This window comes from Rhinolophus hipposideros (assembly GCF_964194185.1).
Source record: "Rhinolophus hipposideros genome assembly, chromosome: 5".
Lineage (NCBI taxonomy): Eukaryota > Metazoa > Chordata > Mammalia > Chiroptera > Rhinolophidae > Rhinolophus > Rhinolophus hipposideros.
The window spans coordinates 4217243-4235494 of record NC_138051.1 but is presented as its reverse complement, the minus strand read 5'-3'; the positions used below and the strand labels follow the sequence as shown (position 1 = coordinate 4235494).

At 44.4% G+C, this 18252-nt stretch overlaps 1 protein-coding gene across 50 annotated transcripts in view; it reads left to right on the top strand.

The window, feature by feature from the left end:
- The window catches only part of BBS4 (Bardet-Biedl syndrome 4), a 50442-nt gene that overhangs the window by 15636 nt on the left and 16554 nt on the right, over positions 1-18252 (top strand). For 25 of the 50 annotated variants that reach the window (XM_081049516.1, XM_081049542.1, XM_081049513.1 and 22 more), the window contains 2 exons: positions 12667-12746; positions 14999-15062. The exons of 5 other annotated variants lie outside the window; for them this stretch is intronic. In XM_081049516.1, the coding sequence (XP_080905642.1) occupies positions 12667-12746; positions 14999-15062 (144 nt within the window). The remainder of the gene's footprint in view (positions 1-12666; positions 12747-14998; positions 15063-18252) is intronic. 20 more of the 50 variants (XM_081049551.1, XM_081049537.1, XM_081049548.1 and 17 more) reach the window with 2 other exon arrangements.

Sequence of the window (18252 nt, the reverse complement as noted above, 5' to 3'; positions counted from 1 at the left end):
ACCGTTAGTCCCACGGCACCTAAGCCATACAGGTTGTCCCGTATGGTTGTTGTTGTCGCGTTCACAAACAGGGAAATCAGGTGCTCCCGATGTAATATTTGGCACTCTTGCTCTTGTGAGTTTTGTCATCCAAACTTCCCAATTGGTCAAAGTGGTGGTGATTTGTTGGAACTCATTGTCCCCATCCTTGAGGGGACTGTTTATCTGGACCAAGTAGCTCCTTTTGGATAGAGTCAGGTTAACTAGGAGACAGTTGTTCTTGTCCCCGGGGTTTTTTGTGAAGCAAATGGGCCTCCCTGTGGATAGGCCATCAAAACTGAAGTTTTCCGCCTTTGTCGGACGAATGTGGCTGCTGGAAAAACCACCCATACACCAAGTGTTGTTGGTGTAGACAGGAATCTCTGGATGATCCCAGGCAGCCGGTTGGAGCAATGGGGGGTTAGGCACGTATGTCCAATAGTTATTTCCTTGTCCCTGACTCTTCGAGGCTGCGCCTAGCAGGACCAGCACGGTCAGGAACATCTTTTGAGAAGTTACCACTGAGGAGCTGCGCGTCTGTGGAGATTCAACTGGACTCATCATCACTGTCTTTAGGGTCTAGGGGCTGCTGGTCCCTCCACTCTTTAGATTTTTCCGCATGGCGTACCAGTCTTTCCGGGAGCCACCTCGGGGCGTCAGCATCCTGTGGAAAAACACAAACATGCCCTCGACCCCAGATCAATACAGGATCTGGGCCATGCCAGACACCGTCCAGAGGGTCCTTCCATTTCACTAATGCTTTAGTCGGGCCTCTGGGACTCCAAAATCGCTGTGCTGCGGAGTGTCCCTGAGCGTCCAAAATTAAAAAATTCAAAATAAAGAGTGTATGTGTAATATAGTTCTGTGGTGTCAGGGGGTATAACTCCCCCCTTTTTATTTTATTAAGTTGATGTTTAATAGTTTGATGAGCTCTCTCAACTATACCTTGACCTTGTGGATTATAAGGGATACCTGTTTTAAGTGTTATACCAAGTGTGGCACAAAACTGTTGAAACTTTTTTTTGGTGTAGCCTGGGCCATTGTTTGTTTTTATTATTTTAGGTAAGCCAATAATGGAAAAACATCTCAGACAATGTGTAATCACATGAGTTCCAGATTCCCCCGTTAAAGGAGTAGCTATTAAAAATCCAGAGTAAGTGTCAATTGTGACGTGTACAAATTTAAGCTTTTCAAAAGAAGGGATGTGAGTAACATCCATTTGTCACAAATGATTGGGTAATAAACCTCGTGGGTTGACTCCAAAATGTGGGATTGGGAGATTTTTAGGACAAGTTGAACATTGTTTGACAATCTGTCTGGCGGCTTTTTGGGGAATGTTAAATTGGAGTCTTAAAGAGTTTGTATTTTGGTGGTGTAGAGAATGAGAACGTTGAGCCAATTGTTTTTGGGTCAGCCAGACCTGGGTAGCTTGGTCAGCAAGCTGATTACCTTTACTTAAAGGTCCTGGAAGAGGGGTGTGAGCACGGAGATGTCCAAAATAACATTTTTGTTTTTTGTCTCGGAGGCCTTTTTGGATCTCCCGAAAAAGTTGTTGAATAACGGTGTTTACAGTGTCAATGAAAGGGACAGTTTCTATGACTTGAAGACTTTTAACTACATACTGACTGTCTGAAAAAATATTAAGGGGTGAGTCTTGAAATGTTTGTAATACTCGAAGGACAGCCGACAGCTCAACCTCTTGGGCTGACGAATAGGGAGTTAACCAGCGAGTGGCAGTGGAGTTAAGGACAAAAGCAGCCATTTTATTAGAAGATCTATCAGTAAAAACAGTCAGAGCATCCTGAAGTGGGGTCTTTGATACAGTTAAGGGGAAGATCACAGGATGTTGGGTATAAAACTGTAATATTTTGTGTGGGGGGTAGTGATTATCAATTGTGCCAGTAAAACCAGCAAGGGCTATGCCCCAGCTGTTACTGGATTGTCATAGCCAATTTATTTGTTGTTGAGTATATGGGACATAAATCGTGTGTGGCTCTTTTTCAAAGAAGCGGCGAGATTCCTCGCGTGCTTGTTGAATGATGGAGGCTATTAAGTCATAGTAAGGTGTGAGGACCCGGGCCGGAGTGACCGATAGGTGTATCCACCTAAGCACACCATTTTGCCATAAGACTGTAGTAGGGGTGTGATGGGTAGCAAATACATAAGCATCCCAAGGTGAAGTATAATCACAAAAAGTAGCTTGTTGAGCTGTTAAGGCCTTTTTTACCCTTTTTAAGGATTGTCTAGCCTCAGCATTGAGAGTTTTGGGAGAGTTTGGGTGAGCATCTCCTTTGAGGATATCAAATAAAGGTTTGAGATCGCCTGTCGTGAGTTTTAGATAAGGCCGTATCCAATTGATGTCACCAAGGAATTTTTGAAAATCATTTAAAGTAGTAAGCTGATCTAATCTTAATTTAACTTTTTGACAACAGAAATGATCAGGCTGTAAATGGAATCCCAAATAGGCGTACGGGGGAGTACGTTGTACTTTTTTAGGTGCAATCACTAGTCCTTGAGCAGTAAGGTCCTGTTGCATATCCGCATAAGCACGGAGGAGTACTCTTTTTTGTTTATGGGCAATTAGAATGTCATTCATATAATGAATTATATATAGGGATGGATACTCTTTGTGGGTGCGAGAAAGTGTCTGTGCGACAAACTTTTGACACAGAGTTGGACTATTAGCCATGTCTTGCGGTAACACCTTTTATTGATATTTTTTTATCGGCTCTTTAAAATTTACTGAAGGCACACTAAAAGCAAAGCGTGGACAATCATGGGGATCTAAAGGTATAGTATAGAAACAGTCTTTTAGGTCAATGATTATTTTAAAGGTGTCCTGTGGGATGGCAGCAGGAGAAGGAAGCCCAGGTTGTAAGGCTCCCATTAATTCCATAGTTTCATTAACTTTTTTTAAATCCTGGAGCAGTCTCTATTTTTTCGATTTTTTTTTTGACAACAAAAATAGGAGAGTTCCAGGGGGAGGTAGAGGGTTCTCTGTGGCCACTAGCGAGCTGTTCCTGTAGCAGCGCCTCTGCGGCAGCCACCTTTTCTTCAGTCAGGGGCCATTGATCAACCCATACGGGAGTCTCTGATTTCCAAACTCTTTTTTCTGCATGGGCGACAGGACAATCAAGGGCCCCACCTAAAAACTTCCAAGACCTAGCCTCCCAGGATTTGTTTTTGGGTGAATAGGTTGTGAAATTCCCTGATTTTGACGTCCTAAGCCTTGATTTGGAAGCAATCCCTGATTTAGTAATTGTCGGGTAACCACGGTATTAGAACTATGTAAATAGACTCCCATCTTTTCCATGACATCCCTGCCCCACAGATTTACAGGCAAGTCAGGGAGCACATAAGGTTGAAATTCTCCTGCATGACCCTCGGTATTCTTCCAATGTAGTAATTGTGAACTAATGAGAGGACTTTTGCTCTGGCCTATCCCTTGTAAAGAAGTTACGGCAGGTTGTGTGGGCCAAGCATTAGGCCAGTGTCTCTGAGATATAACAGAGACATCAGCTCCAGTGTCTAAGATGCCTCTAAAAGAATGTCCATTAACCCATAGCACCATTTCGGGACGTTGTTGTTGTATGGGCTGGACCCAATAGGCATCTGAAGAGCCGAATGCCCGTGTACCCCGAGTTTTTGCTGAGCGCTCCTTTCCTGTTTTTACTAAAGGCAACAATAATAATTGAGCTATCCTTTGTCCACTGTCTACTACAACTACATTTTCTGGAGCGTGGGCCATTACTTTTAGTTCTCCTGTATAGTCCTCATCTATTACTCCAGGGCAGACAAGCAACCCCTTCATGGTGGAGCTGCTTCTTCCCAAGACGAGTCCCACCGTCCCTGGAGGGAGAGGGCCGTATACGCCCGTAGGCAAGGCCTGCATTCCCATAGCAGGTGTTAATATTGTGTGGGCGGCGGAACTGAGGTCCAGTTCTGTGCTTTTTGGGGTGGCTCTGAAGAGGTCACAAACGGATTGTTGTTTGACAGTGGGTTCCCCTGAGGGAGCCCCTGAAATGTCCCATATGTTTGAGGGGCCTGAGGCTGGCCCCTTTTTCAGTTTCCCTGTTGTGGCTGACGCTGTGGCTGTAATAAATTTTTTTGTATATCTTGTTTTGATCGGCAATCTTTAGCCCAATGTTTACCTTTTTGACACCGAGGGCATATCCCGGGTGTTGCCCCTACTTTTTTCGTCGCTGGAAAGCCCTGAGCTTTTTGGGAACAGTCTTTAACAAAATGTCCCATCTGACCACAAGAAAAACAGCTCCCCGGGGGACCGGGGGCCCGCCTCCCGTGTCCGCGTCCTCGGGATGGCTGTAAGAATTGTTGTAGGGTTTGACCCCTTAAAGCAGCGGCCAGGGTGACACCAGCCGTATAAGAAGGTCCTATATCTTGACAAATCTTAACATAATCATTTAATGATCCTTTGTGTCTATAAGGTCTCAGGGCGGCTTGACAAGGCCCATTAGCATTTTCAAAAGCAAGTTGTTTTGTAACTAATAAACTTGCATCATTATCACCTAATAATTTTCCGGCAGCATCCAAGAGTCGAGAAACAAAATCTTGATAAAGTTCATCTGGACCCTGACGAATTTTAGTTAAATCCATAGTTATGTTTCGGGATGTGGGGAGCCTTTTCCAAGCTTTTTTAGCTGCCAGAGATATTTGTGCATAAGTCCCCATCCCATAACCAATTTGATTGTGAGTATCAGCATATGTTCCTTCACCTAATAAACCTTCTAAATCCGAAGCTATGTCATTGGCTCGATTGAGCCGATGGGTTTTTTCACACTGTTCTGTAAATTCTGTTTTCCACAACAAATAATCCCCTCCAGACAAACAAGCTCTAGCTAATTGTTTCCAATCATTTGGGCACATGGTGTAGTCATTGTTAAGTGATTCCAGGATTACCTCTGTGTAAGGAGCTGTAGGACCATATTGAGCACAAGCAAGTTTTAATTCTTTTAATTTTTTAAAATCTATAGCTCCATAAACCCTTTGACCTTGTGGTTGTCCCTGTACCGGTATCTCATGTACAGGGAAAGCCATCGGCCCTTTGCTTTCAAACCCATCCATTTTTTTTCCCGCGGCCCTTGCTTCCTGTAAAGCTCTTTGAAAGGATGACAAGACCGGCCCTTTTGGCATATCTTGGAGCTTTTTCCATCCTAGATCATATTTTTGTCCGGGCCCTTGTTGTGCCACAGCCACCATCATACGTTCTTCTTTAGTGAGCGTATTTGTATTTTGAATAAATCTATCTCTTTTAATGGGATGACGTTTTTCTTTGTCTCTAGGTCTTTTCTTTTTTTCATCGTCAGAACTCTCTTCTGAATTACTAGAGCCTGTCTCACGAGGTGGCTTTTGGTATATACGAGGCCGCTCGTGTTTTTTCTTTTTTTCTTTATGGGAGCAAGACCCCTCTGCCTCACTTAAATCCACTAGGGGAGGCCCTTCCAACCCCGCTCTCTGTGAAGGAGTCGGTGTATAATCCTGAGAGGGGTAACCTGTGGTCTGAGGATTCCTGTGTAGTTGTGTTGACTGTAACTGCGTAACTAACATCTCAACTAATTTTTTTAATGGGTAATTTTTTTGTTCTCTCTCTGTTAAAAGAATTAAATCCTCTCCCTGGTGGTAATGGGCAGCCTCATCCTCCAGCTCTTGAGCCTCAGCAGGATCCAATTCTTTCCCAAAAGCCTCTACCGTAGGAGGGGTAGGGGGAGCACTAGGAACGGCCGATGCTAGAGGACCAGAAGCTGTATCTTTTAGGAGTTCCTTAAATTTAGTCTCTTCATGTCGGGAGTCTAGACAATCACGGATTAGTGTCCACAGGGAAAAAGTCTCCACCGGCACCTTTTGGGGCCCATGTGCTTGATAATAATCCTTTAGCCTCTCACCAACCTTTGTCCATGTTTCCGAGCTAACTGTCCCTTCTTCTGGGAACCATGGACAAACCTCCTCTACAAACTGCAGAAAAGAGTGCAGCTGTGTGGTGCTAACCTTAGTGCCCCTTGAACGGAGCATGGTCTTTAAGACCTGTACAAATAGCGCTTTGCTATTCTCTTGCCCCATAATTTTTTACTCCCAACTATATATCTACTAACCGCTCCCTTACCGACTCACGTGTCCGAGTCACTTGCGCGCTTTTCCCGAGCGGTGTCCTCTACCGTGGTCCCAGGTTTTCAGGTCCCTGTTCGGGCGCCACTTGCCGGAGCCTGCCGGCCAGTCGAGCAGATGACCTGACTGAGGGGGTGAGGATACAGAAAAGAGACAGAAACGAAAGATGGGGTTGGGAGGACTGCTAGTCCCGAAGAACCCAGCAGCCCCGAGTTTATTTGTCTCAGCCAATTTATACAGCACATAAGCAGGAACATTCCCACCGTTATTTACAGAATGTGGTGACTTTTGTGTTTTTTATCTTCCTTGTTTCTTGGCGTTTGGAACATGCTGACCTTCACATATAGCCAACCTCTCTGTTCTTGTAAGCTTCTAGATAAGCAAGTTACTGTGAAACTCAGCCAAATATTTCTAAGACAAACGCCCTAGGGGGGGGGCGCATCAATGGCTCCCCGCACTTTGCCAGGTTAGGGAAGTTTTCTGTCATTATTTCTTTAAGTGGGTTTTCAATTCCTTGCCCTCTCTCTTCTCCTTCTGGTATTTCTAAGATGGAAATGTTGGTACACTTGATGTTGTCCCAGGCGCACCTTGAACTCTTTTCTTTGGATTCGTTTTTCTTTTTGCTGTTCTGATTGGGTGTTTTCTGCTACCTTATCTTCTAAATCGCTAATTCGATCGTCTTATCTATTGATTCTAATATAATTGATTCCCTCTAATGTATTCTTCATTTCAGTTATTGTATTCTTTATTTCTTCCTGGTTCTTTTTTTGTTTTCTGTCTCTATAGTTATGTTTCCTATCTTTTTGTTGAAGTTCTCACTAAGTTCCTTGAGCATCCTTATAGCCAGTGTTTTGAACTCTATCTGATAGATTGCTTGCCTCCATTCCATTTAGTTCTTTTTCTGGAGTTTTCTCCTGTTCTTTCATTTGGGCTGTATTTCTTTGTTTCCTCATTTTGGCTGTCTCTCTGTTTGTTTCTATGTACTACATAGATCTACTGTGTCTCCTAGTCTTGGCCAGATGGGCTTATGTAGCAGGTGCCCTGTGGGTGCACAGTCTTCCTGGTCACCTGCACCAGGTGCTCCAGGAGTGTCCCTTGTATGGGTTTTGTGTGTCCTCCTGTTGAGCCTTGATTGCTATTGGCAAGTCAGTAAGTAGGATTGACTCTTAGGCTGAATGGCTGTGGGGTTTGGCCATGTCCACAGCTTATGGGCTGCTGTGCAGGGGGGGCTTACTCCACTGAGCAGAATTAACCCCAGAAGGCTCTGGTGCCTGTTGAGACTGCCCTTTTGTGTACTGCTTGTGGGACTAATTGGGTGGTGCTCTGCTGTGGTCTGAAGCCAATCTCCAGTTATGTTGTTTCTTGGACCTCTTTGGAGGGACTCTGGTGTAGGCCCAGGTCACCCACAACCTGTGACCAGCCAGGGACTACCTGGTAGGAGCTTCAGCGTGATTTGCAGTTGTTCACTGCCTGTGCTAAACCTGGAGGTGCGTTGGAGAGACCATGCTGCAAACTGCCACTAGTACCGGGCCTAGGGTAGCTCCAGAAAAAGCCAGGTCACTCCAAGACCTGCTGCTACCTGCTGGCTCCCATAAGGTTCAGCCGCTGATAAAGCTTCCTGGGTAATTGAGTTGAGTGAGGCAGGGTCTCAGGGAGTCACCAAGGTGGGACGAGTTGTGTTTACTAGGTTAATATAGATTCTGGTTTGGTGCCAGTGCTGAGCCTGGAGCTATTCAGCAAATATCTCAGAGCAAACAGAGGCTAGTGGGCCCGAAGACCCGATAATTGTCCCAAAACGAGCAATGCAGGTGGGGCTGGCTGCTTGCCAAGGAATTGCCTCTGGCATTGGGCGAATTGGGAGAGGCAGAGTCACATGGAGTCACCAGGGTGGAGCAGGCAAAGCTCACCAGACCAATTCAGGTTCAGATTTGGCCATGGGCATTGTGGGGAGAGCTCAGCACAGGAAAGATGGCATCCACCTGCCAGCTGCATGGGAGAAGGACCCCACACAGGAAAAACGGCGACTGTCCCTCCAGTCCTCTGCCTGAGGCCACACAACTCAGTCTCTCCCCATATATCTCCAGTCACTGAGTCACTATCCAGCCCCCCTGAGTCACTGCCCCTCCACCGGAGCCCAGGGTGAGTGCCTGCGAGTGAGTGAGTCTGTGCATGAACCCTTTAAGAGGATGTCTGGGTTTCCCACAGCCTTCCGTCCTGCTGGGATGCTCAGAATCCCCACTGTTTTTCACAGTCAGATGTTGTGGGGGTTCCTCTTCCCAGTGCCAGTACTCTGTGCTGGGGAGCCCAATGTGGAGCTGGAGTTCCTCACTGTTCTGTGGGGGGACCTCTGTGGCCAAGATATCCCCCCCACTCCATTCTCAACTGCCACATGGAGGTGTGGGGCTGGCCCATTCTGCATCTCCATCCTCCTACTAGTTTCGACGTACCTTCTTTTTTATATCCTTAGTTATAAAACTTCTGTTCAGCTAGACTTCTGATGGTTCTCCAGGTTGATTATTCCATTATAATTTAGTTACAATTTTAATGTGTCCATGGGATGAGGGAAGTACAGCATTTATGTACTCTGCCATCTTGGACCTCTCTCGCAAGATTTGTTATATCATTTGATGTTCAACATAATATACTGAGGTAGAAAAGTGTTAAAATTCCTATTATAACATTAGGAAATTAACATTTATTGAATGACCACCTTCAGATTTTTAAATAATTTTCCTGTGAAAATTATGGGGGCGGGGGAATGGAGGCTCAGAGAAATTAAGTATCTTGTTCTGGATTCCATAGAAGGCTGGTACTGATTCAAGATTGGAACTGTACATGTGAAAGTTCTGTGTGTTATGTGTCTGCTAGTCCTGGAAGAGACCCTTTGCCAAAGCAGTGTTCATTTATAATGTACTTACAAAAGTCTAGTCATTTTAGAAAATTTTTCAACCAAAAATTCAAAGCACAATATTTTTTTCTCAGCCTTCATATATCCAGGATGCTATTCCCTAGCATTAATCAAAGTTTAATGTAACATTTTGAGTTCAGTCCATTCCTAAGAGAATTTAGCACCTAACGCAAATTACAGGGGAGAAGAATTCTTGCGGTGTCATGTTTTTTCGTTTATGGAATTGTATAAGATGTAACTCTGCTGCCTCCTTAAAGGGTGAAAGAAAGAAAAGAGGTGTCACAAAAGAGCAGAATGGGGCAGGAGAAGAGAAGGGCCAAGAGAGTATGGTTGTTAGGATTGACAGCCTTCCACCCCCATTCCCATGGTGATGGTGGGGGAACTGTGTGGGAGCGAGGTCTTTCTTACAACTAGCTGACAGGCATCACCTGTCTTCATCTCAGCAGTGGCCTGACCTCCGTGGTCATATAGGCTCCTAAAGTGTAGCACTGGAGATGACCACCTACCTGGCTCTGCTGTAAAAGAGAAGAGGCTCTGCTTTGTACTTCCAGGAGTATGCTTTTTAGAGAATCTTTCAAATAAGTAATTCTCATAAAACTTGTGAAAGCATATAAGAACCAGTATTCCTGTTTGTTGGGGGAATTGAAGTGAGCAATGATTTGGAATATAAGAAATTCAACTGATACGTTTACAGGTAAAATTCTAATATAAATTCAGGATTCATAGACTCTCGGGATGTCTAAGGTATCCAGAATTCCCTCCTCTTTGAAAATAACTGATCATAATAATGATAAAATAACAACAACAACAGCTAACATTTCTTTAGGATTTACTATATGCCAGACACTCGGAATATTTGTTGAATGAGTCAATGAGTCTATTTTATGGACAAGGAAAACTGTAAATTTCCCAAGATCACAGTTACTAATAGGACAGTTATGGGCCACTGAGATCATTTCTAAAGTCTTTGATGGAGCTAACGTGCTTTTAGCTTTTAGACAAACTATATTATATCTCCAGGAATATGAAATGACCTTTAAGCACTTGGATTCGGTGATGTCTTCCCTTCTAATCCCTAGGGCTCCATTTCATGAGCCTCTGGGCCCTTGAGTTTCCTTACAAATTGAACATTTTTTTCTTCATTTTTCACCCAGGGAACATACAAAATGACTCATTCTTTTTGTTAAGATTTTGATAATAGGCAAGGCCCCAATTTACATTTTATAAATTTTGTCTTTTAGGCTGTAGAAGCCATGATACTTAGTGATATTGTAAACTCAAAGGGTTTAGTGCCTCCTTCTCTTTCACTCTCCCTTTAAAGCAGGAGTGTCCAAACTTTTTTCAATGTTTTTTACCAAGGGCCATATGCGGTAAAATACACTCACAGCCGGGCCACTCACTCGAGGTGAAGTACGTATTGCCTCACCTGTTTTATTTAAGTAAACTAAATGTATTTTTGGAATTTGCTGTGGGCCAATTCACAGTGGATCGTGGGCCAATTCACAGTTGGCCCACGGGCCGCAGTTTGGACGCCCCTGCTATAGAGCATAGGTGACTGTGGTAGGCCATAAAACTGAAACTTGGTCCAAGATGACCCAGTGTGCCCCCAGGCCCAGAACTGTTTATTACAGTGTATTTCTTTACCCACTGTATATGCGCGCGTGTGGCCTTTAGTAGGAAATTTAATTCTGGAAGTGGTTAGGCAGAACGTTAATGGCTAAGATCTGATGATTGATGGGGCTTAGGGGAAGAGAAGAAGAAAACTAAAGTCATCGAAGACTCTGAAATACACCCTTGTTGACTAGAAGAAGGGTAGTTCCACTCAGAATGTTAAAATTTGGAAGATGAATCAGTTGCTTAAAATTTTCTCTCTGTTTTTCTTCTGGCATATAAAATCTTATCCATGATTTCATCTTACAAATTCCATTAATATTGCCTATTCTTGAGAAGGAGTAAGCAGCATCACTTCTTAATTTTTGTGTTCTAGCAACATTGACTCTGTCATATTATGGACACGTAGGTCTTCGCTTTTCTGTTGATGTATCTTCTAAGGTTCTGGAGCAAAGAATGATTACAAATGATTATAAATCATTTTTCTCTCTTCCCCTGCTGTACCCTTCCTTTATTTTACATTTTTAAAAATCAGGGAATACCTTAAACATGTAGTAAAGTGCATTTAAAAAATACAAACACCCATGTACTACTCACTGGCCATATTAAATAAAAACACTTAGCCACGTATACTTCTGAGCTGTTTTTTTTTTTTTTTTTTGAGAAAACATTAAAGAGTTGATGTCTCCTTATCTTTTCCCAATCCCATTCCTCCTTCTCCCTTCCTTGAGGTCTCTACTGTCCTGAGGTTGGTGTGAATCCTTCTCCTTATTCCTACAGAAAAGTAATTTCTTAATGAATTTTTACCTATATTTTAAACTGTTGAATTCAAAGGGCAAGTAATTCATTTTATGGTTTCTCTATCACAAATCATTTTCAGTGACTCAGATTTTTTCCCCCCACTCCTGGCCAGCAGTAGTCACATTTGAGCTATTGTAAAGACTGTGTCTAACTTTATAAAATATTTTTCATCCTCTGGTCAGCTGTGACGTTAACTATGTTATATTTTTTGTTACTACTATTCCTGAAATATCCTTTAGAAAGTCTTCATATTCAGCTTCTATGACCGGGGGAGAGAGAAAGAGGAGGAGAGACAAAGAATGATTTTATTTTTCTAAGGCCAAGTTATCATTTGAAAAACTGACATTATAAGCTACAAAAAGTGAAGGCAGCATATATTTAACATGTAATAGTAGGACAGGTATCTTAAAGTTTAATACTCTATACATTTTTGATGTGCTGCATTCTTATGATCAGCAACATGCAGAGTTTAATGTGGGGCCGGCCCAATGGCTCAGGTGGTTGGAGCTCCGTGCTCCTAACTCCGAAGGCTGCAGGTTCGATTCCCACATGGGCCAGTGGGCTCTCAACCACAAGGTTGCCAGGTTCGTTTCCCGCAATGGATGGTGGGCTGCGCCCCCTGCAACTAATGATTGAACACGGCTGAGCTGCCTCTGAGCTCCCAGATGGCTCAGTTGGTTGGAGCGTGGGCTTTCAACCACAAGGTTGCCGGTTCAACTCCTCAAGTCCTGCAAGGGATGGTGGGCTGTGCCCCTTGCAACTAAGATTGAACACAGCACCTTGAGCTGAGCTGCCGCTAAGCTAGTTAGTTGGAGCTCAGTTAGTTGGAGCACGTCCTCTTAACCACAAGGTTGCCGGTTCGACTCCCACAAGGGATGGTGGGCTGCACCCCTGCAACTAGCAACGGCAACTGGACCTGGAGCTGAGCTGCGCCCTCCACAACTAAGATTGAAAGGACAACAACTTGAAGCTGAACGGCACCCTCCACAACTGAGAGTGAAAGGACAACAACTTGACTTGGAAAAAAGTCCTGGAAGTACACACTGTTCCCCAATAAAGTCCTGTTCCCCTTCCTCAATAAAATCTTAAAAAAAAAAGTTTAATGTGATAATACAATATGCTTGTGGTTAGTTTAGACATGAGGACAGTGGTAACGGAGAAACGTAACAATGACTGTGCTGTTTGTTTTGTCACACTGTGCTGCCCAGCTCCAGAGTTTCCTATTTTGGAGAAGCAGAACTGGTTGATACATCTCCACTATATCCGGAAGGATTATGAAGCATGCAAGGTGAGAGATGGTAATGATAGAGAAAATGAGAGGCTGACTTTGGTTAGGAAACTGAGTGTCACACATAGTTTGTGGCAGCTTATATCTCACTAATAATGTATGAAGTCCTATTTCCTCACACTTTGTGTATTTGTTAGCTTTTGCTATGATAATGCTGTTTAACAAACAACCTCAAAATTTTAGTGGCCTCTGATAACAGACATTTATTTATTGCTCATGGGCCTTCATATTGGCTGTGGGTGGCTGGGTTTGAATACAGGTGGGTCACGTTCAAGTATGTTCCATATGTCTTGTCATTTCAAGACCAGGCTGAAGGGGCAGCCAGTCCCTGGGACTTAGTCTCAGAGAGGAGGGCAGGTGTTCCAACACAGCATCCTGTTTCACTTTTTGATTTCTGGATAGGTGAAAAATGGTATTTTATTTCATAGTTAGTTCTCTTATTATGTAAGCTTGAATATCATTTGTATATTTAAAAACCATCTGTATTTCCTTTTCGCTAAACTATTCGTGTCTTTGTAACATACTGTATGTTACATACATGCTGGCAGACAGTATTAACAAGCAAACTGCATTCTTGGAATTGTCTTTTTCGGCACGCAGAGCTTTGTAATGTCTCTAAGGTGGTAGTTTTTAATGTATACCTGTGGCTTGTATACCCATGGCAGTGCACAGAACTAGCAGTGTTTAGTAGCAGTTTGAATCTTGAAATCTATCTGTGTTTCCTTCTCTGGTAGTACCCTCTCTTTGTTTCCTTTTTCCTTTTTTGAGTACTTCCTCTGTTTCCTTTTTTTGGCTTCTCTTCCTCTGCTTATTTCTTCAGAATTGGGGCTGTTCCTACGTACTGTCTTCGACTCCTTTCTCTGCACACACTTTCTCCTGTCTCCAGACGAATCTGGTACCTGCTGACTGCTTTTCAAATTCACAGGCATATCAAGCTCATCTTTTCTGTAGCTGAATTGATCTGCTTCCTTCCAAACCCATTTCTTCTTCCTGTTCCCTGTCTCAGGGATAGGTGCCATCATTCACCCAGCTGTCTGTGCCAGCGTTCCCTGGCTCAATTGCCCTAATGTAATATGTATAATCATCAAGTTCTGGAGATCTTGGTCTATCTTTTGAAATTGTCCCTTCTTCATGCCTTAGTTAATCCCCTTCATTTTAATTTAAATTACCACAAGAGTTCTTATACTAACCTTGCCTCTAATCTTGCCTCCTTTCCATCTATTTCAACAGAGCTCCACAAATGATTTTTCTATAGAGCAAATAGAATCAGGTTACTAGTATTTTCCCATTGCTCTCAGCCTTTTTAGCATGGCATGCGAAGCCCTTCTCTCTGACTTTCCAGGCCACCTAGCTTCTCCCGCACCCCAGTCCACACAGACTTGAGACTGCCTACTCTGGAGAGCTTTCCCTGATACTCCAAGTTTGAATCAGGTGCCTGTCCTCTGAATAGGCTTTCCGGGCAGGAATTCCCGCCCGTTCTTGGGAATTTTTTTTCGCTTTTCTGTTCCCAAATCCCGAGAAAAGTTGGTCGGAAAATCGGGGTAATTGGCTCCTTGAACCCAGGTGGTTGGTAGTATTGGCTGTCACTTTGTGGAAACGATTTATTGTGGAGAACAGAGAACAGTTTATATCTTGGGATTCAGGAACGGGAAAGCGAAAAAAATTTCTGAGAACAGGTGGGAATTCCTGCCCGGAAACCCTACCTCTGAGCTCCTGTAGCACCCCAGGAGGGCTTAGCCCGTCAATGTAGAAAAGGTAGAGCCTGTTTCTTGCTTATTAGAGAGCCCCTAGCCTCTACAGTGGTGCTTGGAGGTGTTTTCACATTTTTCTCAGCTTGCCTAGTTAGAGTCTTAGGGAAGTTAGAGTCTAGGGGCTGGCAAACATTTTCTGTAAGAGGCCAGATGGTAAATATTGTAGGTTTTGCAGGTTACATGCAGTCTCTTTCTCATAATCTTAACATTCTCTTATTTCTTACAACCCTTTAAAAATATGAAAACCACTTTCAGCTTGACAGCTGCACAAAAATAGGCTGTGTGGGTTGGATTTGGCCTGTGGGCTGTAGTTCGCCAATCCCTGTTCTACAATAAGTGATCATAACGAGAGTTGAGATTAAAAATAGTTCTGAATGAATTACTTTATTAGTAATGATTAGTATCCTGGATTTTGTACATCTGCTCCTTGTCATGTCTACCTTTTCTTAAAAACACTTGACATTTAACCACTCCTCAGAAGTAGTTTTCTTCCTCTTTCAGGCAGTTATCAAAGAACAGCTTCAGGAGACCCAGGGGCTATGTGAATATGCTATCTATGTCCAAGGTAAGACATATTTCTCCTCTTCTTGCTAGAGGAATGCACATTTTGCCTAGGTTCTGGAAAAAGAGCAGACAGCTTATGAAATACTTAAATTCAAGAGGTGTTCCACAGAGGTCTTATTCAATATTGTTGTTTTTTTTGACACTGGAACGTAATTCTTGTGCTAGATTTGATCTCAGAAATGACTGGTTTTGTTAAAAAAAGTATGCTACCGTCCTTCATCCCTTTTCTAGTTTCCAGTGAGTGTTTTTCAGAATGATGTTAGGATCCCTGCCTCAGTTTCAGGCCCAGAAGAAGCTTTTGAAAGGATTCCTTCTACTCAGGTTAAAAGAGATGAGGAAAGGCTTGACGACTTTTAGTCAGGTGAGTCAGGATGAAGGGAGGAAGCCTAGCAGTATAAAGGATAAAGCAGAGAATAAACTAAATTCATCAGAAACCAAATATAGGAACCACTGCCTTACGTTTTTTACTTTCTAGTGCCAAAAGCAGCATCCTGTTTTCAGGAACTTTCTTTTTGACTTTCTGGTATGACTTTTAGGTAGTGTAAATGCATTGTTTTGTTTACCATTCATTGCATTATCGTCTTCAGATTAATATATAATTTTCTGACATAATTGGTAAGATGCTGACACATCTAGGACATCATGGCAAAAAACGATGCTCTTTTATTCTCAGTTACCACAAGTTCCAGACTTTCAATGCATCATAATACTTAAGCGTGGAAGTTCTCCTGAAAACTTAGGCCTGGAAATAATTATTGATTCTGATTGGCTGCGTTCTGAAAAACAAGTCTGAACTATTACTTTCACTGCATTTTTTTGCCAGAATCTCCTTGTTGGACATGGGGTATTGATTGCACTTGCTCATTTGGGCGTACTCTCTGAAAAGTATCAGGTGGAAGTGAATTATCATGAGAAATAGAGCATCTGATGGGGAAGCCTAAGAATGTTCCTATTAAGAGTTTGTGGGATAATTTGCATGGCACCTGATAACCTGCGTGGTGGATGCTGGAAGGAGAGGAGTTAGATAGGTTTGAGACACCTTATTATAATAGGTTTTAGCTTGGCCGCGCCTTAGCGCTGGGCGCCTGCACGGCCCCTGCGGTGGTTGCTCCTGATGCTGCAAACACTCGCTTCCCGCGTCCACTTCCTACGGAGGCCACTGAGCTGGCTCGCACCGCAGAGCTAACCGGCCAGAGCGCTGGCGGCAAACGGCCGGAGAGGGGCGCGCCGCTGCAGGGCCGCACGCCAGGGGCCGCCGCGGGCCTGGCGGTGCCAGTGGGCGTGGGCGGCAGGCAGATGGGGCGCCGGGGACCCCCGTCGCAGTCACCTCTTCCCCCAGTCCCGGCGCACCGCCGCCCTGCAGCCCCGGTCGTCCCCGCCCGCCTGAAGAGCCCGGGCGAGGAGCTGTTCAAAAACGGGCAGTTCGCCTAGGGGGCGCCAAAGCACGCGCTCGGTGGTGATGGCGCCGCTGGAGCCCGCGGGAGTGGAGCGCAGACCATCTAAGGAAACTGCACCGGCTGCATTCAAGATTGTAACAGGGCTCTGGAACTTCGTCCATTCTCAGCAAGCGACGAGCAATGGCCAGGAAACTTTAGAGCAGTGTAGAAAGCTTATGTGGATTGTAGGAGAGTGTTGCAAATAGACTGCAGAATCCAGATCGCAGATGACAGTATTACAGAATAACAAGAATTTTAATGGGTCTGGATGGACCACGCTGGCGGGAGGAGCTGTTGCTCATTCCTTCTGCGCCCACTTCCGTGCAATGGTAAGCTTGGCGGCCTGCAGCAGAGATGCCCCCAGACCGACCAAATAGAAGATTTCTGCAGCCATCACCAAGGCATCACAGATGAAAAAATGTTTAAAAACCTTCAAGTAGGAGGCAGTCGTTGTGTAAAGGAGAAAAACTAAAGATGCCCTTAGCAGATAAATGAACGCTGATGATTAGTGATAAGGAATGTGCTGTTCACACAAACAGCTTGAAGCTGTGCGGGTTTGAAGAGGCCAAGCAGTGCTATGATCAGGCGCTTTAATAAAGGCAGGTAACTGGAATGTGAAAGCCTTGGTGGCTCTTGCTCATAAAGGACCCAAGAATTATCAGAAAAACTTAACTGATTTCAGTAGTTCTCCTACTAGACTCAACTATTATTGAGACAAAGATGGAAATGAAAGAAGTAACCAGATTCCTTAATATTAAGGATAAAACAGCACAATTCAACAAAGAAAAAGGGAGAAGGAAGGTTGGGATTCAAGAGGTGAAGGCCATGAAGAGCCTGAGAGGACCTCAGAGGAGGTCTCCATTGGCTGCCTTGCTTCTGAGAGGGGGGACACAAACTACGGGCCACCAGAATACTATGAAAAACTGGCGATCGCTGAGCCTGACTAATGCAGGGAAGGGGCACGAAGACTAGTGTCATGCTGGCTGGCAGGCGGGGCCTCTGGTCCCACTCCCCACATAAGAACACAGGATATGGTGAGGCCAAAAAGGAAGACTCACGGAGCCATAGATAGGGGAGTCACATGACCATACTCTCACTAGCAGCTGGGCGGGAGACACAGGAAGCAGGAGCCATACCATCCACAACCTGCCGTCCACTTCTCTGACAACCAACCCCACTTACAAACTGCAATCCGCACTTGCTAGCTCAACCACCATCTTTTTGCTAGCCCCCGGTTTTCTGCTAGCGTAGCCACGGCAGCTATATTAGTGGCCAGTGACTCACTGGTTACAGCTGACGGCCAACTAGCCACAGCTGATGGCCATCCTGTCACAGTTGATGGCCACTTACTACCTGAGTGATCACCTTTCCACATGAGGCCGAGAGCCTGGAAACTGCACTCCTGGCTCTGTCCCCACAACTAGTTTTACAGAAGGGGGAGGTTGGATTCCAAGCCTGCTGCCTGCGAGCTGCCAGACACAGAACTTGGGCAGATGTTAATCTGTCACATGGAACAGACCATTCGTCCATCCTGTTCAGCGGAGATTGCACTGTAATGGCCATTCCTGTAATTACACCTATGACAAATTAGCCACGGGCTGTACCTTACAAAAGTTAAAGGTAAACCTGCCCCTAATCTGCTTCTGCATACCAAGAAGTTTTCCTTGGAAACAAGAAACACACATAAACCCTAGTGCGGGATGGAGGGATGTCTCTCTTCCACTAGTGATTAGAGACCACCGCACTGTCTGTGGG